Source organism: Coregonus clupeaformis, chromosome 15, assembly GCF_020615455.1.
Source record: "Coregonus clupeaformis isolate EN_2021a chromosome 15, ASM2061545v1, whole genome shotgun sequence".
Taxonomy (NCBI): Eukaryota; Metazoa; Chordata; class Actinopteri; order Salmoniformes; family Salmonidae; genus Coregonus; species Coregonus clupeaformis.
In genome coordinates, this window is record NC_059206.1 from 48,422,970 (window position 1) to 48,449,863 (window position 26,894).

The window sequence follows — 26,894 nt, forward strand, 5'->3', positions numbered from 1 at the left end:
TACTCACCTTTGGATATATGCACCTGTGGAAATACGTGTGGGACATTTGGAAGGACGTTTTGCTGGGTTGGCCACTAGCTGCAACGTGGAATACAGTAAGACTGGGGAAAAGTTATTTGAGCGAGGGAGAGTTATGATTTTGGATGTGGAAGAGACATCCCTGAACTGTTAACCCTTAAAGAGCCACCAGAGAACAGAATTGTGTTATACTTTCGTTAGTTTCCCAAGACCTTTAATAAAATCCTTGTTTTGGTTGAACCTGGTCTCCTTGCACTACTTGAGCCATCCCGCTGAAAGCTGTGTAGCCTCTCGTGACGTCACAATATATTTAGCTGGGATGCCGTACCGGACCGTACCGCCTTACCTTCACCCCTGGAATAGACACTAGGTTGTACGAGTGAGTTTAAGGAGAATGATTGATTGATTGACTGACCATCACCACAGACGGTGCTGACCATACACACTTTGTCCAGAAGACTGTGTCCACTGGCACAGCTGCTGCAGTTCCCCTTCCCCGCTCCCACACAGGTGAGACAGCTGGCATCACACCTGAGGTGGTACCAGCAGACTGGCTGAGATTACATAAACACACACATGTGCACAGAAATAGACAGAGACATGAACACAAGCACGCACGCACAAACTCACACACAAATAGACAGACACACACGCACAATAACACACACACGCACACACAGGGCGGCAGGTAGCCTAGCAGTTAGTGTTGGGCTATTAACCGAAAGGTCACTAGTTCGAGCAGACAAGGTGAAAAATCTGTCAATGTGCACTTGAGGAAGGGACTTGATCTTAATTTGGTGGGTGCTTATAGGGTCACCATTGATAATGGCAGACCCTGGCTGTTGGGGAGTTGGACTATGCAAAAAGCACATGTACAATTCACACGTGTATTAACACGCATGTGTGAAATAGGACAAATATAAGCACCCACCAAATTATCATTATACACATTTTGGAATGGGGCCAACCATCATAATAATGAACAATCCACCTACACCAAGACTCAGAGCTCACTCACTCACCTCCTGCATATCCTGGGTCCATCACTAGTTGTCTGTGGGCTGCTCTCCATGGCATAGAAGCCAGCACTGCAGGAGGATACACACTTCCACTCCTCCATCAGATAACCATCAGCACACTGGTTACACGCCTCAATGCCCGCACCTGGGATAACACACACACGTGCACGCAGGCAAACACACACACATGCAGGCACACATACACACACACGCACACACACACACACACTGTAACCCATCTAAACACCTGCACCTGGAGACAACATGTATACTGTAAACACATAAATTGTCCCTCTCATGACACATTATCACTTCAGGTAGATGGTGATGCTGATGACTAGCTCCATGATTAGTACTGTATTTTTTCAAATATGGCTTAGGGTCCTGTTTGATTTGGTATGATCCAAGTCATCCCTCCCTTTACCTGCACAGGTGGCACAGGCCTTGTGGCAGGGCTCGCAGGTGCTCTCCTGCACATTGTGGTAACTTCCTGGTCCACAGCTCCTCTGGCAGCGGTTCCCCAACAGACTGGAGAGAGAGTGATAGAGGGGTGGGGGGAGGGAGTGTGAGTAAGTGAGTGAATGAGAGACATACAGACAGAGACAGACAGACAGACAGACAGACAGACAGACAGAGAGAGAGAGAGAGAGAGAGAGAGAGAGAGAGAGAGAGAGAGAGAGAGAGAGAGAGAGAGAGAGAGAGAGAGAGAGAGAGAGAGAGAGAGAGAGAGAGAGAGAGAGAGAGAGAGAGAGAGAGAGAGAGAGAGAGAGAGAGAGAGAGAGCGAGACTCATCATTATCTGGGCTCTGTGTTCCGACCCTGAGCACACACTCATTAAGAAGTTTCATCTGATAACTCTCCAAAATACAACAAATATTATAATAGGAGTTTGCTTTGTTGCAATAGGTTTAGAATATGTGTGTGTATGTGTGTGAATTAGTATTCTCTGTGGCTGAGATGGAGAATCACTGTATACAGAGAAGAAATGCATGAGTTGGTAATTCGGGCATCATCAGAGGGATTGGTTACCTTGTGCCGGATTTGCATTCTGTGCAGATGTTTGCCGAGGTGCATCTCAAGCAGTTTTCACTGCACTTCCTGCACATATTTGCATCTGTGGGAAAACAACAATACAAGCATTCATACCTGCTAAATATAATTCCACTCCAGTTGAAGTAAAAGCATTGTTCATTAAGCACATATTCAGTAGAGACATTGGCTTGGTTTTTACAACAATAAAGCATAATATCCTTAATCCTTTACACTCGTGGGAATTGGCCTATATGGATAGGGCTAAAATTAAATGTTTCTTACATAAGAAATATGAAATGCATAACAATCTTAGCAATTGAAATGGAACAGTTTGGAGATTATGGAAAAATTATTAGACCAAAAGGTGAGGACACAACAGTTCACCTGACACAAGACTGAATCCTAAAATGACACTGTTGATTTTATTTATATTTTACATTTACTGTACTTTTCACCGCATTTCTTGATAACGAAATCTGAAAATACTCTGCATACATTCAGTAACATGATAAGAATATTCCTGGAAAATGTGGGGTAGTTGCAACATAAAACAAAGAAATTACAAGTATTTGAGTGAGAGGTCTAACTGGTGTCTCCAAGTGGCCACACACCTCTCCAAAGTGTGCACAGTTCCTAAGCAATTTCTATGCAATTTTATGACTCAAAGAAGAGTCTCCAACTATGAGCTCATCTAGCTGTGCCGTTGACGAACTAGAGCAAGCACACTTGTAGTTGTTTTGGTTGGAACACAACCCTCCATCCCAGTCATCACACAATTACTGTTGTTGTTAACGCAATCCAAAAACGGTCCATTATAAATCCCAATCTGGGTCAGGTAGGCATCATTTGAAGGCTTGTTCTATTGCCAACATGACTAGTTATAAAATATGATATTACAATGTTAGGCTTTCACAATGCATTTCAGGGAAACAGATAATAATTTTGGTGCGCATAGAAAGGAGTCACGAGAGCATTCAGTTGCGTGATGCAGCACATTTTCTTAACAATAGAGAAACATTGGCTCATTCGGTTCAGAACAACCCAGGGTATAACAACGATATGATATGGAAATGTGAAGTGCACATTTTGATTCACAAGTGTTTAGCTTGCTTGTATGACATCAAAGCAGTATTTATTATAATCCTCAACGTCTCCCTCACTCAAACAACAAAACATTTGCAAACGTCGCCCAATTAGCAGGAGGGATGGGGGCAACTTATTGTCCTGCGAGGTGGATGGGTGCTGAGGAGTATTTTTTTCTGCACATACAGGAGTAATAAAGGCCTAGTTCACACATTTTGTAGAAATGTTTATTCATTTCTTATTTTATATTTGATTTTGATTTATCAGAGGGTTCTGCAGCACCCTCAGCACCCCTACTTCCTGTGGCTATGCATATGCGGTACGAGGACTAGCCTGTTAAATGTTAAGTGGATGGCCGTATAACACATTTCTTCATGAGTTAGAAAGCTCAGATATATACAGTACCAGTCAAAAGTTTGGACAAAACCTACTCATTCAAGGGTTTTTCTTTATTTGTACTATTTCTTACATTGTAGAATAATAGTGAAGACATCAAAACTATGAAATAACACATATGGAATCATGTAGTAACCAAAAAAGTGTTAAAAGTGATTTAACCCTTTGCCTTGATGACAGCATTGCACACTCTTGGCATTCTCTCCACCAGCTTCACCTGGAATGCTTTTCCAACAGTCTTGAAGGAGTTCCCACATATGCTGAGCACTTGTTGGCTGCTTTTCCTTCCCTCTGCCGTCCGACTCATCCCAAACCATCTCAATTGGGTTGAGGTCGGGTGATTGTGGAGGCAAGGTCATCTGATGCAGCACTCCATCACTCTCCTTCTTGGTAAAATAGCCCTTACACAGCCTGGATGTGTGTTGGGTCATTGTCCTGTTGAAAAACAAATGATAGTCCCACTAAGCCCAAACCAGATGGGATGGCATATCTCTGCAGAATGATGCTGTGGTAGCCATGCTGGTTAAGTGTTTTTCACAGACAGTGTCACCAGCAAAGCACACCCACACCATAACACCTCCTCCATGCTTTACGGTGGGAACTACACATGCGGAGATCGTCCGTTCACCCACACCGCATCTCACAAAGACACTGCGGTTGTAACCAAAAATGTCAAATTTGGACTCCAGACCAAAGCACACATTTCCACTGGTCTAATGTCCAATGTCGTGTTTCTTGGCCCAAGCAGGTCTCTTCTTATTAGTGTCCTTTAGTAGTGGTTTCTTTGCAGAAATTCAACCATGAAGGCCTGATTCACACAGTCCCCTCTGAACAGTTGATGTTGAGATGTGTCTGTTACTTGAACTCTGTGAAGCATTTATTTGGGCTGTGTAACTCTAATGAAATCCTCTGCAGCAGGTAACTCTGGGTCTTCCATTCCTGTGGCGGTCCTCATGAGAGCCAGTTTCATCATAGAGATTGATGACATTCATGTCTTGAAGTAATGATGGGCTGTCGTTTCTCTTTGCTTATTTGAGCTGTTCTTGCCATAATATGGACTCTTTTACCAAATAGGGCTATCTTCTGTATACCCCCTCTACCTTGTCACAACACAACTGATTGGCTCAAACGCATTAAGATGGAAAGAAACTCCACAAATTAACTTTTAAGAAGGCACACCTGTTTACTGAAATGCATTCCAGGTGAGTACCTCATGAAGCTGGTTGAGAGAATGCCAAGTGTGCAAAGCTGTCATCAAGGCAAAGGGTGGCTATTTGAAGAATCTCAAATATAAAATATATTTTGATTTGTTTAACACTTGTTTGGTTACTACATGATTCCATATGTGTTATTTCATAGTTTTGATGTCTTCACTATTATTCTACTTTGTAATTCTTTTTTTTTATAAAGCAAAACCCTTGAATGAGTAGGTGTGTCCTAACTTTTGACTGAACCTGTATATATTTGTTGTTATTTATTATATATCTATGTTTTGCATGCACTTTTTGCACCAGTATGCAATGCTATAGTAAATAGTATGAAAAATAGTACATTGTAGATTTCATTTTTAAAATGTCATATGCTATGAACAACCTATTCATAAAAAATGGGGGAATAGGGCTTGAATTTTTTTTTAGATAATCTACAAACTAGGCGTATGTCGCGCGTCACTACTTCACAGGAGAGGCATTTGAACATATGTAACCATACATATTTTTTATCAAAATGCGTTTTTTAGCAGAAATGCCTTCTGGAACATGTGAACTTTCATGTGCCTTAATAACAAACTTTTATGCCATCTGTAAATACGAATACAAATGTTAAATTATGAGCCTAGTTGGTTAAGCCACGGAAAAAGACAGGAACCTTCCCACTAGCCATGATTGGCTGAGACAATGGATGGGCTGGACATGCCGAGAGATAAGTTCGGATTGGTCTGCCATGTAGCGCGCTTCTGTCTATAACATGAGCTGCTCAGTATGTGTAGGTATTCCTTTCTAAAGCGGCTTTTTTAAAAGATATCACGTAGTAGAGCTGCGAAAGTGTTGCTCTCCACTTTCTGGAGGACCGAGTTTTGAAATCAGTGGAATGCCCGGTGGAAGCAGAGTATGATAGCTAAGGAGATGGATATAATTCTAGCGTTTGATTGCAAATATGTAGAGGGAGTCGAAAAGAGAACACACAGAAGGCTGTTGTATAAAACACCTGTCTCCGGATTACATCTTCAAACTAAGGGCAACCATGGCATCCGTGACAGAGAGGGAGAAGCGTTCATCCATGTATATAGGTAAGAGAGTCTAGCTAGCTTTCAAATTTTGTCAGAAAGTCATTTTCATTGCAAGTTAAAGCATACTGTTAGCTAGCTAGTGAACGTTAGCTGACTGGCTCACTAGCTAACGTTACGTGTATGATCTGTGTAGTAACATTATTCGTATCTCAGAGCCATTTTCATTGCTAGTTATAGCCTAATGTTAGCTTTTTTTTTTTGTATCCTATGCATGTGACAAATGAACTTTTATTTTATTTGATATAGTGTGTAATTGCCAGAGACGGTAATGTGAAGAACAACATGACCTGCACTAAAGTCAAATTAGGATATAACGTTAGGCCAACGAGACAGTGTCCAAGTAAAAAAATTATCTGGTAGAATGCCCTGCTTTTATTTCGTCACACTCACAACCGTAAGCCATTTTCTGTAATTAGCTCATCATTAACTTGTAAATAATGATATTGTTGTGAGTTTATTTTTCCTGTAATAATAAATACAAATGAACTAAAGTTAAGACGTTGTCAGCTATATAATATGGTCATTATCTAACAAGCTAGAAACAAATCAAAACATTGTTTAGAAAGTTGCTTTCAGTTGCCTGGTTTGCTAGATTGACATATAATAAATTAATTTTTAAACGGATGGGTTTATTGGTGTTAAAATACACTAGCTATTCTATTTTGGACCACCAGGCTGCTGATGTCATGCAGCCTGTAGTTTTTGTGTTATTACTTTTTCATAACGACAAGTTTGATGTCGGACGACAATAGAATGTTCAGGATGTCACTGCGACAACTGTCTACAGACATGTCGATAGACTTAATATAAACCAGCCGTTAGTTTTGAAATCTTTGGTCGTTTAGTACACTACCATACTCACTCTGTTTAGCACATGGCCTCACATGTGAATCCTTAAAGAGATGGGTGGGGCTAAGGCTTAAGAGGGTGTGAACGATGCTGAATGGGTGTAATCAAAGAAGAGCTCTCCAGTAGGTGTACCAAAACATTCAAGGGCCATTTTCTCAAAAGTTTATCAACTTTCAAAGCAGAATTACTTTCCCATTGTTCCACAACTGTAGTGTATGATATACCATTTTCTAGCTCTGAGTCTCTACTTTTATCCAATATAAAAAACACAATTTCAAATGTTGTCTACATAAGACCGAATCGAGCCGGTCTGTCACATATCCTCACAATCAACTTTACAATTGACATGGTGTAAGATTTAAGCTGCCTTATTACTGTAATTATTTTTTATAACTGGTGGTCAGGGAAAATCCGACTAATTTCCCTGTGCACTGCTCAAATTCATTGTTTTCTCCTTCCCTCTGTGAACGTACCACAGAGTTGGCTAGCAAGTCTAATGATTCGTCACGATATCAACTCACATCTAATATACACTTTGTCCCTCTGTGATGAACACAAAGTGGTTTTGTTTCACATCTTCATATTGTTTTCAAGTTTTTAAACTTAAATTCGATAAAAATCGATGTGTGTTTGTCGTAGAATGATGATGACTGCCTCACAACGTAGGGGGAAAATCCAGAATTGCATCCTATTCTCTATCCGCTACTTCGGACCAAAATTCTGTGAGACTCTAGTGCACTACTTAGGCATTAGGGTGTAATTTGGAACGCATCCCGGGACATACCATGGTCCAAGTAATAGTTGTCACCACAGCTGGCCATGCAGCTATTGGTTCCCTCGGTCAGGTGGTGTCCAGGGCGACATGTAGTACACTGGTCACTGCGGCTGCCCGTGCAGCTTTCACAGGAAGAGAAACACTTCTTACAGCGACGCCGGTCGCCCCAGAATCCCACTGGGCACACAGACACACACGTCCTGTAAGATAGAAAGCACATGCCTTGTTGGTTGGTTGGAGGATGTTGTTTAGTGCAACACTAGTATTGTCTCCACATGGGACACATACTAAATGTATGTGTTAACTGTGTGTCCTACAGAGTTCAAAGCTGGAAAGCCGGAGGGCTACTGTGAGAAACATCCATGACTCGATAACAGCCAATTAAATGAGGTTCGTAAATATGTAATAATGGGCCGCTGGACTATTGCGAACTATTATATATTTTAATTATTTTTTCTTATTATAAAGATTTATATCATCAATTTAAAGCATGAGTGGGAGACCTACTGCAACATCACTGAATCCAACCTATACATTTAGAGTGAATAGTCTAACCTGGTGTTGTTCTTGAACTTGAGGAAGAGGTGTAGACATGTGACACACTGCAGGGGGCCTGGTCCCTCACAGCCATCCTCACTACACTCTGGGTCACATAGGCCTGGAAGGAACACAACAAAACTTAATTTCTCATAATGCATTTTCATAGCCTGGAATAATTAATTTGACAAAGGAAGATAGTCAGAATAGGGAAAACATGTCTCTAACAAACACTTATAAAAAGTGGTGGAACCCTTAAGACTTGGTGAAGCCTTAGGACTTAGCCTTGACGTAGGCTACTGGTTAAACAAATGGAGCTCTGATACAGGCTACAATTAGTCGTTTGATTCCGGTGTCTAAGCTATAAAAGGGTGTGATAATTGTGTGTTGTCTTATTCCAAAGCTGTTCTGTGACAGCGGGTAAAGTGACTCACCGCTATATTCCTCAGTGAGGTCACCACCGTCAGTTGGCAGCTCTGCCGAGCGGGCTTGCTCACGGCGCATGGAGTATGGTTGCTCTGAGGTGCCATAAAGCACTAATGACCACTCTCTCAATTCCCCTGTAAATCAATGGAGAGAGAGGAAGAAAAAACTACAGGTTATCAGGTTTTTCCTAACTGAATGACTTGACCAGAATCAACTATGGCCCCAAGTTTGTCCTAGTCAGGTCTTGTGATCAGGAAAAACCTCAGGACTCTACTCATGCGTTACAGTATTTGATATCTGGTGTATTTCTTGTGGTATTGAATAGTGGTAGAAGTATAGCATGGCAGACCTGTTTCACTGTTGTCCCTCTGTTGAGAGGGAGTGTCCAGGACCTCTAGACTCCACTCTCCTGCTGCCTTCTCCCCCCAGCAGTGAGTGGTCATGAACTCCCAGCTCTGGAAGCCCTCAGTGGAGTGGTCAAGAGGCCTGGACCAAAACACAACCACAGTATAATATATTGACCACTATGACCAGGACCAAAACACAACCATGGTGTAATATATTGACCACTATGACCAGGACCAAAACACAACCACGGTGTAATATATTGACCACTATGACCAGGACCAAAACACAACCACAGTATAATATATTGACCACTATGACCAGGACCAAAACACAACCACTGTATAATATATTTACCACTATGACCAGGACCAAAACACAACCACGGTGTAATATATTGACCACTATGACCAGGACCAAAACACAACCACGGTGTAATATATTGACCACTATGACCAGGACCAAAACACAACCATGGTGTAATATATTGACCACTATGACCAGGACCAAAACACAACCACGGTGTAATATATTGACCACTATGACCAGGACCAAAACACAACCATGGTGTAATATATTGACCACTATGACCAGGACCAAAACAGAACCATGGTGTAATATATTGACCACTATGACCAGGACCAAAACACAACCACGGTGTAATATATTGACCACTATGACCAGGACCAAAACACAACCACGGTGTAATATATTGACCACTATGACCAGGACCAAAACACAACCATGGTGTAATATATTGACCACTATGACCAGGACCAAAACAGAACCATGGTGTAATATATTGATCACTATGACCAGGACCAAAACACAACCACGGTGTAATATATTGACCACTATGACCAGGACCAAAACACAACCACGGTGTAATATATTGACCACTATGACCAGCACCAAAACACAACCATGGTGTAATATAATGCAACTGTGACTCGGACCAAAATACATTATGATCTAACCATGTTACACTGTCATTTCTGGATTCTCTCTAAACCCAAAGTTTGTCATTACGTTTTCAGACCCAACATTTTACATTTACATTTTAATCATTTAGCAGACGCTCTTATCCAGAGCGACTTACAGTTAGTGAGTGCATACATTTTCATACAAAATGTAATCCAATGTCCACAATAGTCCACGTCCCATGCCATCTGTTGTATAGATCCTAAGTTTCCTATTCAATTGGCATTGAGGGATGTATCTGGGATCTACAGCAGATGGGGTGAGATATGGACTTATCTCCACATTAGACCACTTATTTGGTGAAAAAAATTCAGACAAAATACTTTTGAGGTGAACTATCACTTTCAATCACTCAGCACAACATCAGCCAGTATGTATCATCAACAAATATTTTGAATTTGTAATGAGTGGGTGAAGTGACCAATCCCACTTGTATTCAGTACTACAGTCCAACACCCTTTTCACACTATTATGCCAACCTGAACCATACTTTGTTGGCTCAGAAATTCCCTTTTCACAGCTCAAGGACCTATGGTGGATGTGTAACTAGGCCAGCACAATACAGTTAATCTTGTCTTGGCCCAGAAGTGTGAAAAGGGTCCAAGACAAGTCTTACCTGTTTGCCAGTAGCTGTGACTTGGTCCCCGCGGGTGATGTGAGTGTGATGGAGAGGTCACCTCTGTGACTGTGGGTGATGGTGACATGGATGACTACGTGTTCCAGATAGACAATGTGCTGCAGGGGATGAAGGGAGCAGCCAGTGGACTCATACACAGACCTCAGCACAAGGCCTGGAGGAATGGTTCTGTTATATGAGTGAGGTAGAGAGCGAGAGAAGAGGGGACAGGGGAGCGGAAGGGAGTAGAGAGAGGCAGAGGGGTGAAAGAGAATGTGGGAGAGAGAGTGAGAGAGAAGGACAGAGATACAGAGAAAGAGAGAGAAAGTACGAGCGAAACACAGAGAAATTGTGAGGGAATTCCCATGCCGATGAATTCTCTGTGGAGATGGATAGATGGATATGCTTCAAAGAGAATAGAGGATTGTGTCCATGTTGGGAAGCAGTCAGTCCAGTACCTGCTCTGTTGGATGGGAGCTTCCTTACACACATGCTGGGAGGGGACCAGTCTCCATCGCTCAGCCTCCTTCACCATGCTCTCTGCATCCAGCAGCCCAAAGCCATACAGGTGACTCACTGCCAATTAATAATTGAATTAATTAATTGAATTAATTGAATGAATGAATGGACAGAAGGAAGAACAAATACATAAACAAACAAATAAATGAATGGATCAATGACTCTAGTAAGCAATCAATGAAGCAATTAGTCGGTCAATCCAGATAGGAATGTCTTAAATGTGGTTGTTTGTCGTGTAGTGGTACAGTAATAATTGTTCCCTTGTATGTGTTTTTGAATATCAATGGAAAATTATTATAAATGAAGGAAAGACCTTTTAGTTTTCTGTAGCTAAGCGTTGAACGAACACAAACTCAATTGTGGACAGGATATGGGGAGCAAATTCAATCAAATCAGATACCCTGGTATCCAGCTCCGTTGGTGTGCCAGTCAGGGGAGGTCAGGTGACTGGCCTGTGACGTTCTGACAATAATGTGCTGTACGTCCCTCCAAGTCAGCATTGGGCTGGATCAGGGTCACACAGACACAAGTTAACAACACTGTATAGCATATTATCTTATAGCATAATATTTTCAATAGCTTATAACTAGGGCCAGGAGTTTTTCTTGACCACGTGACCTGTCAAGGAAGAATTTGCAGTCCAAGTTTTAGCCTGTAACTAGGGCCCAGAGTTGTTCCTGGTCAGGTCATGTGGTCAGGAAAAACTCATTGTTACCTATAATATTATCAATAGATTTAGATATCAGTGATGATATCTCTAGGAAAGTAGGTTACTTGGCCTCCAGGGCGAGTGCGATGACCCCTGCTGCCATTGGAGCGGAGACTGAGGTCCCAGAATGCTCCTTGCTACAGCCTTGTTTCAGGTCCAATGTTACCTGCCAGATAGAAATAGTCCTGTTGTGTGACTATAAAATGTTACATTAGATGTGCTATTATGCCTTATAACATCATACAGGGGTTTTAAAGATACAGTTTGTAACTTTCAGTTCATTTAATTTCCTACAAACACATTCTGTCAAGAAGCAAAATAAAAAAACGAATGGATATATTCACACCATCCTTTCATTTCACAAACAAGCGCTGCAGCTGAAAATAGCTGAAGTGGCTGCACCTTTAACATGTTTTAAATCACTGTCATATACAGCTATTGTATCAAATCAAATAATTAAGTAAAATCAAAATTGACTCGTCACGTATAGCCGAGTTGGGGCCGATATACAGCTTGACTCACCATCTTGGCTCCCTGTCTGTCGGTGGAGAAGGAGCTGTAGGTGGAAGCCAGTGTCGAGGGGCATGGCTCCAGGTAGTCAGGCCTGGCCCCACTCTGGGTGGTGCTGCTGATGGAGATGGTGTAGATGCTGTTGGTGTAGCCGTCACAGGAGCAGTGGTCCCTGCTCCGCCCACCATTACCCGACGCCCACACGAAGATGGAGCCACGTCCCTTCCTACCCTGGGGGGTTCATGGGAGTAATAGTTTTGGTCATATTACCTTTGAATTATCTTTATAGGATTTGGATTCTAGACACTGATCTAAGGTTGGTTTTGCGTATTCCCCTCATAATTGGTTTAGGCTAGGATTTGGGGAGTGTAAGCTTATCCTAGATCTGTGCCTAAGGGCACCCTTCTCCCCTGTGATTAATGCCAAGCGTGAAGAGCCACTAATGATTCATATTTGTATGTTATTTACATATTGATAAGAAGATAAAGATAAGCCCTAGAAGTAAACATACAGCCTGAGGCCAAAGACTGACACACAGACAAACACACACACACACCACACTGACACACAGCTTTATTTTCGTGACATTTCAGGACATTTTGTGGAGCAAAATTGTTTGACCATTGAAAATCCTATTTTCCCTAACCCCTAACCCTAACCTTAAACCCCAGAACCCTAACCTTAACCCTAACCCAAAAAAAATAAACCTAACCCTTAAACTTAAAATAGCACTTGAGCAAATTCAGGTCATGAAAAGAGTCCTAACTTTACGAAAAAAAGTTATTGTTTTCCTACCTTGTCGGGACATTCGATTGAATTATTAGGACATTGGGGCCCTGATAAGGTAGGAAAACAAGTACACACACAGACGCACATGCACACACACACAGTGGAGAATAAACTTTTTGACTGTACTGATGCAGACGAGTTAGACAGACACACAGACACACAAACATACACACACACTCACAGTGCGTATGCCGTTGTCTAAAGCGAGGCGAGCCAGAGGGCCAGGTCCTTCCACAGTCCTCCCGTCATCCTCCGGCCCCCAGCTGGCAGAGTAAATATCAATGTGCTGCTGCCTGAAGCTCAGGGATTGGGCCTCTACTATGTCCGTCACATCTCCGTCCAGCATACGAATGCCTGCAGATACGGGAGTGGGATGGACTTTCATAACCTTAGCATTCCATTCACTACATAGGATGGATCACCCATAGGAATAGACCGACTAGAATTAGATATTTTTATGGGACCACCTGACTTACAGGAGACCTTCAGCACCATACAGTATGTATGCATCTTCAATATACAATATACCTTTCCTTCTACTTACTGAACTTGAACTGAATATACAGTATTTGTCAATTTTTTATGTGTTTGCACCAAGGAGACACATTTTATGTTTTTATAAATGTGACTAATAAAGAACTCTAAACTTTGTATGAACTTATGAACTGTCACATGGACTCACCACCTATCTGAGCATTGAAGGAGATTCCAACGGTGCACTGGGAGTTATTTGCTGCCGCGGCAACCATCCCAGCACATTTTGTCCCATGGCTTACCAGAAATAAAAGGGAATGTATACCACATTAGCTTAGTTGCATATGTATGAGGAGACAGGCTATATGTACGACATCAAACTGGCAAAGAATACACACATTCAAAGAAGTGAATATGCATATTCATATATGCATATGAATATAATATATGAGCATAATTGTGGGAAAAAATGTAAGTTGCTTTATAAAATGGGCTAAGATTCTGCAAAAAGCTACAATAAGTAGGGACCTAAGTTTTTCCTGACCACATGAACTTACCACGAAAAACTCACATCCCCAGCTATGACCAATCTGCATATTGAAAATAAGAATAACCTGTTGTCATTGCTGGAGTCGTATCTGGGCGTGGGGTCATCATCATTCTCATTGAAATCATAGCTCGCAAAGGGGTCCTAAGATACAGTGACACATAAAAAAACAAAAGTCAGTGGCTAATCGGCCTTTAGTGTCTTCCAGTCTGGTCTGGTCTAGTCTGGTCTATACTCCACCAGTCAGAGCCTATTGACTCACAAATCAACTAGGCGGTGTCTGAACACTAAAGTGGACAAGACATTTAGCCTGTATTTTAATACTCTGCGTTGACCTTTAAAAGCTCCCGGCCAAGAGCTTTGACAGCATATTGGATCAGCTCTGGACTTTTACATTCGGGACATTTGCCAAATTGCTTTTAATAAATGTCCTTGTGAAGTCTTCAGAAGAGACGGTTCCGAGGCACTTACATAATTTGGCCTGAGATCAGGATGCTCTCTCTCGATGCCGTCATCCAAGATGGACACCACCACTCCCTTCCCTGTGTGTCCTCTCCTCCAGGCCCCCTCGATGTTCATGTAGGACGGACAGCCCTGGGAGCCCTCACTGCAGTGCTGTTGATGCGGGAGGGGGGGATCAGTAAATGTCATGTTTACTTGGATCATTAGTTGTTACTTTAGTAATATTTATAACTACAAGGCGTCCTCGCAAAGCACAATACAAAACAGTGGGGCATATGTGGGTAATGCACACACACACCTGTAGCATGTTTGTAAATATATGTTTGACCCTGTTTAAATATACCTTTTAAAAACGCATCCTTCCTTCCTTTCTTCCTTCAGGTAATCACTGATCTGTTTCGCTTACATTGCTCTCATCAATCATGTCATGTCAGATTAGTGATTACCTCAAGGTAAGAGAAAGGATGTATTTATTACATTACTGTATGTCTGCAGTGTTGTTGCCTCTCAGCTGAGAGATACTCACAATGTACCACAAGCTGCACCACTGGGGGTCATTGAAAACCAGTGTCTGGGTCTGGTTAGGTTGGATGGGGCCTGGGGGAATGTGTTTAGTCCGGACGTCAATGGAGTAGATGTGACTGGCTCTGGAGTTCCTCTTGGTCCTCCAATGGACCACCTGCTGCTGCACCCACTCCACCTGCAGAGGAATGGAGGTTATAGGGATCCTACTGTAGGCTACTTACAGTAGTATGGAATGCACACTTTAGAGGGTACAAGTGGAGTTTTGCGTGCTTGCTGAGTCTGCTGAATCCCTTACAGGTAAAACGTCCAATTATATTCATAGATTTTTTTTATGTCAATTGAGTCTTATGTGTGTGCGTGCGTGCTTGCTTGTGTGTGTGCTCGTTCATGTGTGTGTGTGCAGGATGTCATGCAGCTGATAAATTACATAGGAGGGTATCAATAACACCTCCAATGGAATCTAGTTACTGTACCTTGGTCTCCTTGGCGATGAGGTCAGTAAAGTCTTTGTTGGACACCGTCGACCGCTTCACCGTCCCACTGTGACGGAAACTATAAAAGTTGTTCAAGTCTCCAATCTGAGTAAAGTAGGAAACACATAAACACACAATCGTGTATATGTATCCTAATGAGATCTGATGCTTTTTCAGCTGTGTCCCCATGTCTAAATGGCTGATAAATAATGAAGCTGTCATTGACATCAGTCATTGAGAAGGTTACTTTACACCCCTACTAGACTTTCAGGCCAGCGCAACCTGAGCCCCAGGTACTGAACCATGGGCTGGGCTACAGCCTGTGGATACACTCCTTTCTGACACCCAGGTTTATCATAATACCACCATTACGTATGTGTGCCTTGACCTGAACAGAAAGGAACTTAGGCTAGTACACACAAAACAGACCATGTTTCCATGAGGGCTCTAATAGAGGGAAGGACAAAACAGTAAGAGTAGTGCTTTGGCTATTCTTAGGACCATACTGCTGTTGCAATCCATGAGTGGAAATGATGACTCCTTGATCCCATTCAAACTATCATACATCGACCGACTGAGTTGTGAGATGACTGAAATCAATCTCTCCTTGAACCAGGATGGCAAATAGTAGCGTGAGCCTTCGTTTCAGCTCTGAAAAGATGTAGGCATATGAAAAGAGGGCTTGTGGCCTGAATCTTCTGATAAGGAAGATAGTCTGATGTGGGTGCTCACTACAAGGTCAATGACTTGGCTAATTTGATATGGGGGCCACATGACTGTTTGAGGTCTCAGAAACGAATCTGATGAGTGCTGCAGCCAAACAACCGTGAATGATTCAGAGCCAATGATTCAGATTAAATCTAGCATTTCATGCAAAAAGCTTGTCATTCACATGGGATAGAAAACGTCTTTCATCCAAAATAGACGTACTTTAAAGGAAACAGCTAATAAAATAGACCTAGGCTATGTATCAAAATGCTGGGTTGATGGGCAGATTTGACAAACTTAATGATGATGAATGAGTAAAGTTAGATTTCATGTTTAGGCCGAAGAACAGCGGACTAAACTCCACTCCATGGTGAACTTAATTCTGTCACCAGGAGTTTAGTCCGCTAGCCAAAGAGAAGTTTAGTAGGCCTAGGCTATAGACCGGTGGAACGTTTTCCCCCATATTTGCATTGCAGTCGAACCATGAACCAAATGATAACTTTGTCTCTGCAAAAGAAACATTAGGCTACTGTAGAAAAGTATGATGCTCATATGCAACTTTGAGGAGAACTTACCTGACCCAAATTGAGAAATCCATATTTCTCCGCTATACTGTCTGCAGAGGCGGGTGCCCCATTTATCCTGATCGCCCAGTCATTTGTGTATATTAGCGGTTGACAGAGTGGCACGAGACTCCCCATCCAAAGAAACGCGAAAATACCCATCATTCCGTTTGAAACAGGTCAACTCCTTGTCAGTTAGCTCAAACGTTTTTACAAAAGTTTCTCTCTGACTCCTTTCAACGTCTGAAGCGCCTTCACATAGCGAGGAAGTTGTCAGTTACTAAGATAGACCTATGGTCGAAAAAAAATAAGAATATTATCGGTGAATGACTGCGTTCAAAACGTGTCCTGCAGAAAATGTAATTTCCTGTTGTAATCTACCAGTGAGGACCAACCTCATTTAGAATGCAGACTAGCCTAGATATCAGATTGCCATCTTCAATGGCCCTGTATGATCTCCTTTCAGTCACTCGTTGGTGACACAAATCAAATAGGCCTATTATTGGTCAAACTATAGGCCTACATTTCACAATGTTTTAAAAAGTGATTTGATTGACAAAAATGATGTCATTTACAAATGCTTGATAAATCATTAGTAAATGGCCTAGTCTATATAGGTTTTACTGACTGAGACATGTTGACTGTATACTTTAATTTCAATTACTCCCTTAGAAGTGTTAACTTGTATGATTAGGCCTAGACTACTCTGTGTGGCAGATGAGTAGCTTTCTTAGTGAGGAGTTGACACCACTGTCCTTGGGAGGTTTTTAACAATGTAATTATGTCAGACTCAGAGTTCCTAATTAGATTGTCAATCATTCCTATTCACTGAGGATCACTTCAAGATGGAGGCCTGCAGATTTATTGCAAAGAATATACTGGGATCTACACATCAGTGGAATATGGATTTTTGATGTACACTTTTGAGGTATGTAATCATCTGACATACAATGAATATTCCCTTTAACTATCTGTTATCCATTGAAAACACAATTTATTTTGTTTACAATACCTTGAGCTGACACCCTCTGAATGAACATTAGATTCAGTAGTACAATGAAGTCTCAATCCATTCCTAAAATGTGATCATGTTAGAAATGTTTTGCTGATAGAATATATACTGAACAAAAATACAAACGCAACATGTAAATTGTTGGTCCCTTGTTTCATGAGCTGAAATAAAAGATCAGTGTGATGAGGTGATGTTGAAGGAGAAAGGCGCAGGAGGGTAAATCACATAATAACAGGCTTTATTCTGCAACCACAGAGTTAAGCAGTAACGCATCAAAACACTCCAGTGCGCAAAACAGGCGCACTGGAAAATACAAGGCACACAGAGAAATATCCCGGCGATACAAAATACAAGGCGCTCCACCGAGCTTCTCTACTCTCCACAATAAACAATCACACACAAAGACAAGGGGGCAGAGGGAACACTTATACAGGTACTGATGAGGGGATATGAACCAGGTGTGTGGAATAAACAAGACAAAACAAATGGAATGATGAGATGAGGAGTGACAATGGCTAGAAGGCCGGTGACGACGAACGCTGAAGCCTGCCCGAACAAGGAGAGGTGGCAGCTTCATAGGAAGTCGTGACAATCCCAGAAATGTTCCATACACACAAAAAGCTTATTTCTCTCAATTTTTGTGAACAAATTTGTTTACATCCCTGTTAGTGAGCATTTCTCCTTTGCGAAGATAATCCATCCACCTGACAGGTGTGGCAAATCAAGAAGCTGGTTAAACAGCCTGATCATTACACAGGTTCACCTTATGCTGGGGACAATAAAAGGCCACCCTCAAAAAAAAGTTTTGTCACACAACACAATGCCACAGATGTTTCAAGTTTTGTTTACTGCAGGAATGTCCATCAGAGCTGTTGCCAGATAATTTAATGTTAATTTCTCTACCATATGCCGCCTCGTTTTAGAGAATTTGGCAGTACGTCCAACCAGCCTCATAACCGTAGAACACGTGCAACCACGCCAGCGCCGGGCCTCCACATCTTCACCTGCGCAATCGTCTGAGACCAGCCACCTGGACAGCTGATGAAACTGTGGGTTTGCACAACTAGAATTTCTGCACAAACTGTCAGAAACCGCCTCAGGGAAGCTCATCTGCGTGCTCGTTGTCCTCATCAGGGTCTTGACCTGACTGCAATTCGGCATCGTAACCGACTTCAGTGGGCAAATGCTCACCTTCGATGGCCACTGGCACGCTGAAGAAGAGTGTTCTTCACGGATGAATCCCGGTTTCAACTGTACTGGGCAGATGGTAGACAGCGTGTATGGTGTCGTGTTGGCGAGCGGTTTGCTGTTGTCAACGTTGTGAACAGAGTGCCCCATGGTGGCGGTGGGGTTATGGTATGGGCAGGCATAAGCTACAGACAATGAACACAATTGCATTTTATCGATGGCAGTTTGTATGCACGGAGATACCGTGAAAAGATCCTGAGGCCCATTGTCGTGCCATTCATCCGCCGCCATCACCTCATGTTTCAGCATGATAATGCACGGCCCCATGTCTCAAGGATCTGTAAACAATTCCTGGAAGCTGAAAATGTCCCAGTTCTTCCATGGCCTGCATACTCACCAGACATGTCACCCATTGAGCATGTTTGGGATGCTCTGGATCGATGTGTATGACAGCATGTTCCAGTTCCCGCCAATATCCAGCAACTTGGCACAGCCATTAAAGAGGAGTGGGACAACATTCCACAGGCCACAATCAACAGCCTGATCAACTCTATCAACTCGCGCTGCATGAGGCAAATAGTGGTCACACCAGATACTGACTGCTTTTCTGATCCACGCCCATACTTTTTTTTTAAGGTATCTATGACTAACAAATGCATATCGATTTTCCCAGTCATGTGAAATACATAGATTCGGGCCTAATGAATTTATTTAAATTGACAGATTTTCCTTATATGAACTGTAACTCAGTAAAATCTTTGAAATTATTGCATGTTGTGTTTATTTTTGTTCAGTGTATATCCTTTCATCATTGAACCATTGCAAGTTTTTAGAATGATTTATTATTGATATGAATTATTAATTATACTTCTACATCATGTAGGCTGTGTGTTGCAATAGTTCTGCTTGAATGAATTCCCTTTATTCAGTTAAATGTGTTTTGAATTGCACATTTTAATAAAAGGGTTGGTGATGCAATATGCACATCGGCTTTATCATCTAGTATTCCACTTTGGAATGAAAACAAACTGGATGAAAGCTGAAGAAAACAAAGAAAAAGCACCTCTCGGCAAGCAGTCACAGGACTTTGAAGTTATCTAACATGTCCTTGGAGAGACTGACTTTGATGTTCCAGAAAATTCAGCTCAAACAAACTGCAAATTCCCCTGGAAATAATTGTCAAACTGGATTCTCGAGCACCTTGACTACCCAGCGAGTAGCTAAGGCATCAGCCCTCCTACCTATTTATTTGGTGTTAAAATGTTTTGCTTTAATACTAACTCTTAATGCACCTCTAGAGTACAGGTCCAAAGGGGGTAGTTGTTGAATGCAAATGCACACAAACATTTTCAAGTTCTGAAAGTCTTTAGTTTTGTCTTCAGCATTTGTTGCTTATTATTCAAACATTAGAATTATTCAATTGTTTGAACGCGTTTCAAGGGACTTGCTCTGTCTGAGATTGCGTTTTCGGTCTGCTCTTTTACCAGCAATAACAGCTCTTACTAAAAGAAATTGGGTTAGCCCTCATTTTGAATACATCCTCTTTCCCTTCCCCTTTATGCAGTCTAATAAACAGGCTACAGGCCACGTTGCTTTACCTACACAAACCTCTAATTAAACTAACTAGCTACTGTGACAAGTGGCTGCAGGGCTAGGCCTATGATTAGGACAGTTAGTCATTACACTTCACAGCACAATGAATATCTCAACCCCATTTTCCTCCTGATAATGGAAGCCAGAGAAATCACTCTGTACACCCCCTCTCTCTTTAACTGGGCTTTATTTACATATACTGATTAATGCCCTGGTCTTTCTTCACTGTGGTGATGTCGGGGGTGGCGGGGGAGAATTTAGCTCATATTTTATTAAACCAATCTGCGCCTGAATTGACTCAGAAACTCGGCAGGTCCTTAATTCATTATTCACTGTTCCCCTGTGACATAGCCACTGCAGCGGCACTACACATGTAGATGGCACTCCGATAAGTGCGGCGGTTCTGCCTTTGAAATCCCTCAGTATGACTTGGTGCCAGCCGAGCTACGAGATGTGCAGAGGCATTGTTTAACTCCCTGCAGTCAAGCAAAGTTTATTTTCCATTTCCATTGTGTTTGTGTGTGTGTTTTGTGTTTGTGTGTGCTCAAATCTTGCATGAAATCCCATATCTTTCTGCAAACTATTCAATATATTATGTTTTCCATCTCCATTGTAGGCAATACAGGGGTCCTCATCTTTCAGCTTAATGAGAAAAATCTTGGTGCAGAATTACAGGTTAGCGATGTATTTAATCAAATCAATATTGCGGAAATAATAAAAGATATCTAGCTTGCTCCGCATCAGTTCGTAGACATTTGGCAAACAATACTTTGTGTAGCTGTCTAAGGGGTTGGTACTGTTTTTATCACATTGAATGTACAGTAGAAGGACCTAATTTGTTGTCATCTGATAAGAAAGTGAGACATAATTTCTCTATTATTTAACAGTTTAGGCTAATGACTCATAATAGCATTACTCTTCAGCACGTACAAGGGCAGTCACATGGATTTCATGCACTTTTGTTGATGCCTCGGGTCAGAATTTGTCAGTGAAGGCTATTAGCTACATTGCATTGGATTGCGTTATGTTGTGTTGGCCAACTTTGACCCTGGCATCGCTTTGAAGTGTCTCGAAAACAGACATTGTGTTCATCCATTTGAACCCATCACTCCTGCTTCTCAGCCACTGTAATGCTATACTCTGACATCTGTCTTTCGACTCACACCGACAGAGCAGAGCTGCATTGATGTGAGAGGGGAGTTGCTTTTGTGTATCACCCTTATCTGTTCTGCAGCACTGACAAAATGTGTTACCTTTACCGTTTTCCAGCCCAACCTGGCTGTGTATTTGTATGTATTCTGAGCCAGTCTTCCTCGCTTCCCCTTTGTTCCTTCCTCCAGGCAGACCTCAGATCTTCTTTTCTGTTCTGTAATCCCTGCTCTGTCATCGGGATTACAGCTCACTGCTGTACAGGATTAATGACTGACAACTCTACACTCCTCACAGAGCCAAGGAAGGGAGATGGGGATAGGCCTCTGGATGTGTGGGTGAGAAACAACTGTGTAGCTCTGGGGGAGATAATGTAATATTATCTGGGAGAAGCACTATACATTTGGGGTGTGTATGTTGGGGTGGTTGTGTGTGTGGGAGGGGGATTGTGCTTGTGTGTGTTTGTGTGTTTATATTTTTAGGACTGTGATACTTGCACAGCAAAAGCAGTTCCACTTATATACCTCATTGGAGCACAACAGGATGCAGGGCTCAGTTGGTGAGCCTCGGGCCTCTATTGAACTGAATTAGGCTGTGTGATGAAATGTGTGTGTGTGTGTGTGTGTGTGTGTGTGGGTGCGTGCATGTGAGCGAGAGAGACTTTGTGACTGTGTGTGTGACGATCCATGTCCGAGTGCTCAGCAGTGAGAAAAGTTGACACTGCTTGCTCTCCAAATGTTCAACCAAGTGTCGACACACGAGGGCATGTTGCTGGAAACCTGTTCGGAGTTGCACCCAAAAACCGTTAGGCTGTTGGGTTGTGTCTGTGAAGCTTTGAAAAATCAATTCTGTCTCTGCAACATCTGCCACACTACATCTGTTCCCAAACTAAACACTCCATTCTCTTTCCTTCAGACGATACTGTCTTGTCTGTATTGGGAAACTGCAAGAAAAAATAAGGCTAGTTAGATTCAATAATTTAAATCAATTGCATAGGATTTGGAAGAAAACAAAGTGACTGTTGTTGTCAAATGTTTGTGTAGACTGTTGACCCAAGTATGTGTCACGATGTGAAGACCATCACTAACGAGGAATCTGCCGTGTTTTTGGTCGTTTGCAGTCGTCAAGCAGCTGAGGCCTAATTTTGTGAGACGAGCCCCGGAGCGTCCAGGACAATTGGGTCTGCAAAGCCATCTGGGGGACCATGATGCACTGCTTCTCCTTGTGTTGGGTTGCGTAATGTTTCGGGTCCTGCATCGCTTGAGGTCAACAGGCGTTTCATCCCAATCGATGTATTTTCATGCTGAAAAGTTGTTAGTTGAAACACCATTGTGTCACGACCACAGTCGTACTAACGTTTGAGTGATTATTCATTCATAATATGTAATAATATATGCCACCCAGCACATGCTTTTCCAGAGTGACTTACAGTAAAGTAAGTACTAGTGCTATACGTGCTATACACTTGTTTCTCATCACAAGTGTTCATCCTGTTAAAAATCTATGAGAGCAGAAATGACACTATACTCAAACAAATTGTGGTAAAATACTTTATAGAGCAGTAATCCGTATCTGAAATATAGCAATTCAAGCAGTAGAACTCTCTGTTTTATGTACACTTTAATAATTTTAACCCCTCACTTTTTCTCGTGGTGCATTTCTCAGCCTGATTGAGCATGTGTGTGTGTCTGTCGTTTTTGAATGATCAATTCTATTAAAAGTTTTAAATAAGGGTCATCGTAATAATTGATTGGCTGAAACATCTCTGGATATAAAAGCTGGTGTTCTGACCCTCATTTGTCCATTAGTGATGAGGATGGATCCTTCCTCTCTTCTCTGTACACTCATTATTTTCCTCTTGTTTTTTTATTCCCTCCATCCCCTAGCCTTTTATACTTAGTCTCTGCCTTATCCTTTCTTTTCATCTACTACACTTTCACTTCTATAATTGGTTACGTTTTCAGAAGACTTCAGCACATTTTACAGTACCTCCCTCCCCGCACAAACAACTGATCTCAGGTGCTGAAGAGGCATTTCGGTGCAACTACAACACATGCATGTTCCACTTTCCACTCTATACAGTTCAAACACGTCAGGATCAAAACAGATTCCATTCATCTCCACACTAGGGGTCTTCCAGGTCCTTTACCTACTTTTATACCTCTTTAATATCTCTTTTATACCTCACTTCATTTTCTCTCTTGTTTACTGCTTCTTCTCACACTTGTTTTGAGCGTCCATTTTCTTTTTCTCTCTCCTTCCATATCACTCCACACACCACCACTCAGTCCCTCGCAGTCTTTAGAAGGAGTGTCCTTATTCATTGTGTCCTTCCCTACTTTTCCCCCTTTAAAATTCACAAGAACCAAAAGCACTTCTTCCGACTCTTCTTGCCGCTGTGAGAGGGGCGTGCCGGTGTCACCGGCAGGGGTGAGTCCTGGCGGTGTGGCGTGGTGGGCTGGGGGGTCACAGTGGCTAGGGGGGAGCCCTCTGGAGGGTCCCCTACCCTCCACGTGCGGATCACTGCCCCCTCCTGCAGCCGGAAGTCATGCTCCACACTGCAGAGAAGAGAGAGAAGGATTAAGTCACAAATACCCGTCTCTCACTATCATGTCAACCTAAACTGTACGGTACTTTTCATAAATTCACTCTTGCAATCTACTCCGATATTACTGCACTCTGGTTTGAGAGTCCCACAGCTCAGAATAACTGATGCATTTACAAACAACCTACACCCGGTTGTTGTAAGAAACGACATTCAATTCTTGCCAGTAACACAGTTAAAGTCACTGGCCCTCTAGATAACATGAAAACAGTCTAACCAGCTCTGCTAAGGTAAGTAAAATGTTCAGAGTGAAGTGTTCTCTCATTTACTGTATGTCTGGATGTAGCTACCAAGCTAGCCAACTTTAGCCAGTTAGCTTCGGTGCTTGACTGCCGTTGTGAGATCAGAACGCTCAGATCAACCCTACTCTTCAGCCAGAGCATCCAGTGTGTGCTCTGACCACTCCGAGAGTGAAACGCTCTGAATTTATGAACAGACAATCTGACAACGCTCTGAGTTTACGAACGGTCCAGAGTGTACTCTTTACGAACACACCCATTGTCCATTCCTGCTTGGTTCCAGCAACTATGGTGGATGAGTAAGCAAGTCAGCACAGTACAGCCCGGCTCGGCTTGGTTCAGCTTGGCTCCATAGTGTGAATAGACCAAAAGAGGGGTATAAAAAGCTAGAAAAAGAAAGGCAGCTAAGATACTGTTTCAGTGGTGACAGTATAGCTTTAGGGCCTAGTATGTAGGAGTAGCGTCAGGTTTAAACTCTGATGCACCCCCTCCACAGTCTATAAGCTATTCAGGTGAGGCATTAATAAATAAACACATCGTAGATAAAGAAAAGCCTATAAGGACTATTTACCTGCAGTTACACGTTCAGTAAACTGAATTGTGCTTCCCCCTGCAAACATATTTTGTTCAATTTTTTTTACTTTGCTGCTTGCTATTCTTTCTGATTATGCAGTGCATGTCCTAGTTAGGTGGAGTTTCTCATCACAGCACAGATGCTAAGATGAAGAGTGGGATAGAGAGATGCAGAGGGCGAGACTTGACACAACAGCAGGACCCTGAACTTCAACAGCAGAACAATGAAATGTATCAGGAGCTTCACATTCTTCTCAATTTATACTAGACATCCGGCTTTGTCTCCCACACACACATATACACACACAAACACACACACACTGTCACTCGCTCACCAGCCACTTCAGTCTGCCTTTTGCACTTTTTATTCAAACGCATAAAACAACTCTCAGGAATAGGCACTCAGACAGACACAGGCAGGTAGAGTAATGGACAAAAGGCAGGCAACAGTACAGACGGAGTATCTCAAAGAGGATTTCATCCATCCCCACTGTATACTACCGTAGTACAGAAGGTGGGGAAAAGTCACTTCAAAACTGAACCTCTTTTTCGCTCTAGAATGTAAAGAGTCTATCCATAGCAGCTTGGAAAAACGAGCACATAGGGGACTGCTATGTGACTGACTGCTAAAGCTTCAGATAAAAACACAGACCAACTCCAGCAGCCTATAAATAGTGGTGAGGCAGCCTCAAGCACTAGCTGAGTAGCCTGCTCCCTCTACCCCATCCAACACACACATACACAGACACAAACACGTCCCCCCTCTGTACGAGCCACCACTATCCCAAGACAGTAACCCTCCAGATTTCCCCAGTGAGATGTCCTATGTTCCCACTGTGTTCCTTTTTGTGTAAATGAACAGCCCCAGTCTGTGGCCCCAGCATGATCAAGGCTCGACAGGCACTGGAGGGAGCTGTCCGCCCTCAACCTTAATTATCTCAGCTAGCATCAAGCATCGAGGAGCCTACTTAGTGACTACCGTGCAGTGGCACAAACACAACACACACGCACGTGTGCACACACACACACACTCCTACCCCTTTGCTGTGCTGCTGTGCTACTGATCTCAGGCCTGTGTGAAAATAAAATGTGCTTTAACCCTCAAGCTACAGACTGGGGTCATTTTGACCCCAGAGGCATATTTTTGATCTTAGCCCAAATGTGGTTTATTCAATTCTTACAATTTTTCATGACTGTTAATCAACTTGTTCTTAACTAATCTAAATTATTATTGTGTGGACTTAGTTTAGTTTAGTGGACTCCTTTGGGGTGATTTTGACCCCAGCCAAAAACACATAATTTCGCCTATAGTAATTTGATAAATTACTATTATCTTTTTTTGAATCTAGGTTTTTTATGGAAACATAATTACAAGTTATCCATATACAACCAGAGGGTGGAGGGGGACCTGTATCAGTGATTTTGACCAGATAGACAGATCATCTGCAGAGATATAGCTCCCCATGTACTCACCTAAGATTGTACTTTTCTGTACCACGTACAATGCATTCGGTAGGTATTCAGAGCCGTTGACTTTTTCCAAATGTCTATTACGTTACAGCCTTATTCTAAAATGGATTAAATAAAACAATTTCCTCATCAATGTACACACAATAGCCCATAATGACAAAGCAAAAACTGTTTTTTAGACATTTTTGCAAATGTATAAAAAATAAAAAACAGATACCTTATTTACGTAAGTATTCAGACCCTTTGCTATGAGACTCAAAATTGAGCTGAGGTGCATCCTGTTTCTATTGATCATCCTTGAGATGATTCTACAACTTGATTGGAGTCCTTCTCCATTAAGAAGTAGTCAATTTTCTTCTTCACGATTGGCTGATTCCTCCTGATGACCCAGTTGGACGTGACTCTAACCAGGTCACCAGGAGG

The 26,894-nt window shown here is 42.2% G+C and overlaps 2 protein-coding genes across 2 annotated transcripts in view; both read right to left on the bottom strand.

The window, feature by feature from the left end:
- The window catches only part of pcsk5a (proprotein convertase subtilisin/kexin type 5a), a 43,968-nt gene extending 27,164 nt beyond the window's left edge, over positions 1–16,804 (bottom strand). Inside the window, exons 1-20 of the mRNA XM_045225452.1 lie at positions 16,655–16,804; positions 15,372–15,476; positions 14,900–15,073; positions 14,383–14,526; positions 13,979–14,055; positions 13,573–13,661; positions 13,072–13,244; positions 12,114–12,332; positions 11,657–11,757; positions 11,283–11,386; positions 10,822–10,939; positions 10,364–10,552; positions 8,771–8,907; positions 8,430–8,555; positions 8,014–8,116; positions 7,468–7,658; positions 2,066–2,150; positions 1,462–1,565; positions 1,041–1,182; positions 434–549 (exon numbers count right to left, since the gene is read on the bottom strand). Of these exons, the coding sequence (XP_045081387.1) occupies positions 434–549; positions 1,041–1,182; positions 1,462–1,565; positions 2,066–2,150; positions 7,468–7,658; positions 8,014–8,116; positions 8,430–8,555; positions 8,771–8,907; positions 10,364–10,552; positions 10,822–10,939; positions 11,283–11,386; positions 11,657–11,757; positions 12,114–12,332; positions 13,072–13,244; positions 13,573–13,661; positions 13,979–14,055; positions 14,383–14,526; positions 14,900–15,073; positions 15,372–15,476; positions 16,655–16,804 (2,647 nt within the window). The remainder of the gene's footprint in view (positions 1–433; positions 550–1,040; positions 1,183–1,461; positions 1,566–2,065; positions 2,151–7,467; positions 7,659–8,013; positions 8,117–8,429; positions 8,556–8,770; positions 8,908–10,363; positions 10,553–10,821; positions 10,940–11,282; positions 11,387–11,656; positions 11,758–12,113; positions 12,333–13,071; positions 13,245–13,572; positions 13,662–13,978; positions 14,056–14,382; positions 14,527–14,899; positions 15,074–15,371; positions 15,477–16,654) is intronic.
- Positions 16,805–23,120: 6,316 nt separating this feature from the next.
- The window catches only part of LOC121582814 (proline-rich protein 36), a 60,614-nt gene continuing 56,840 nt past the window's right edge, over positions 23,121–26,894 (bottom strand). Inside the window, exon 4 of the mRNA XM_041898931.2 lies at positions 23,121–24,142. Within this exon, the coding sequence (XP_041754865.2) occupies positions 23,941–24,142 (202 nt within the window). The 3' untranslated portion in view covers positions 23,121–23,940. The remainder of the gene's footprint in view (positions 24,143–26,894) is intronic.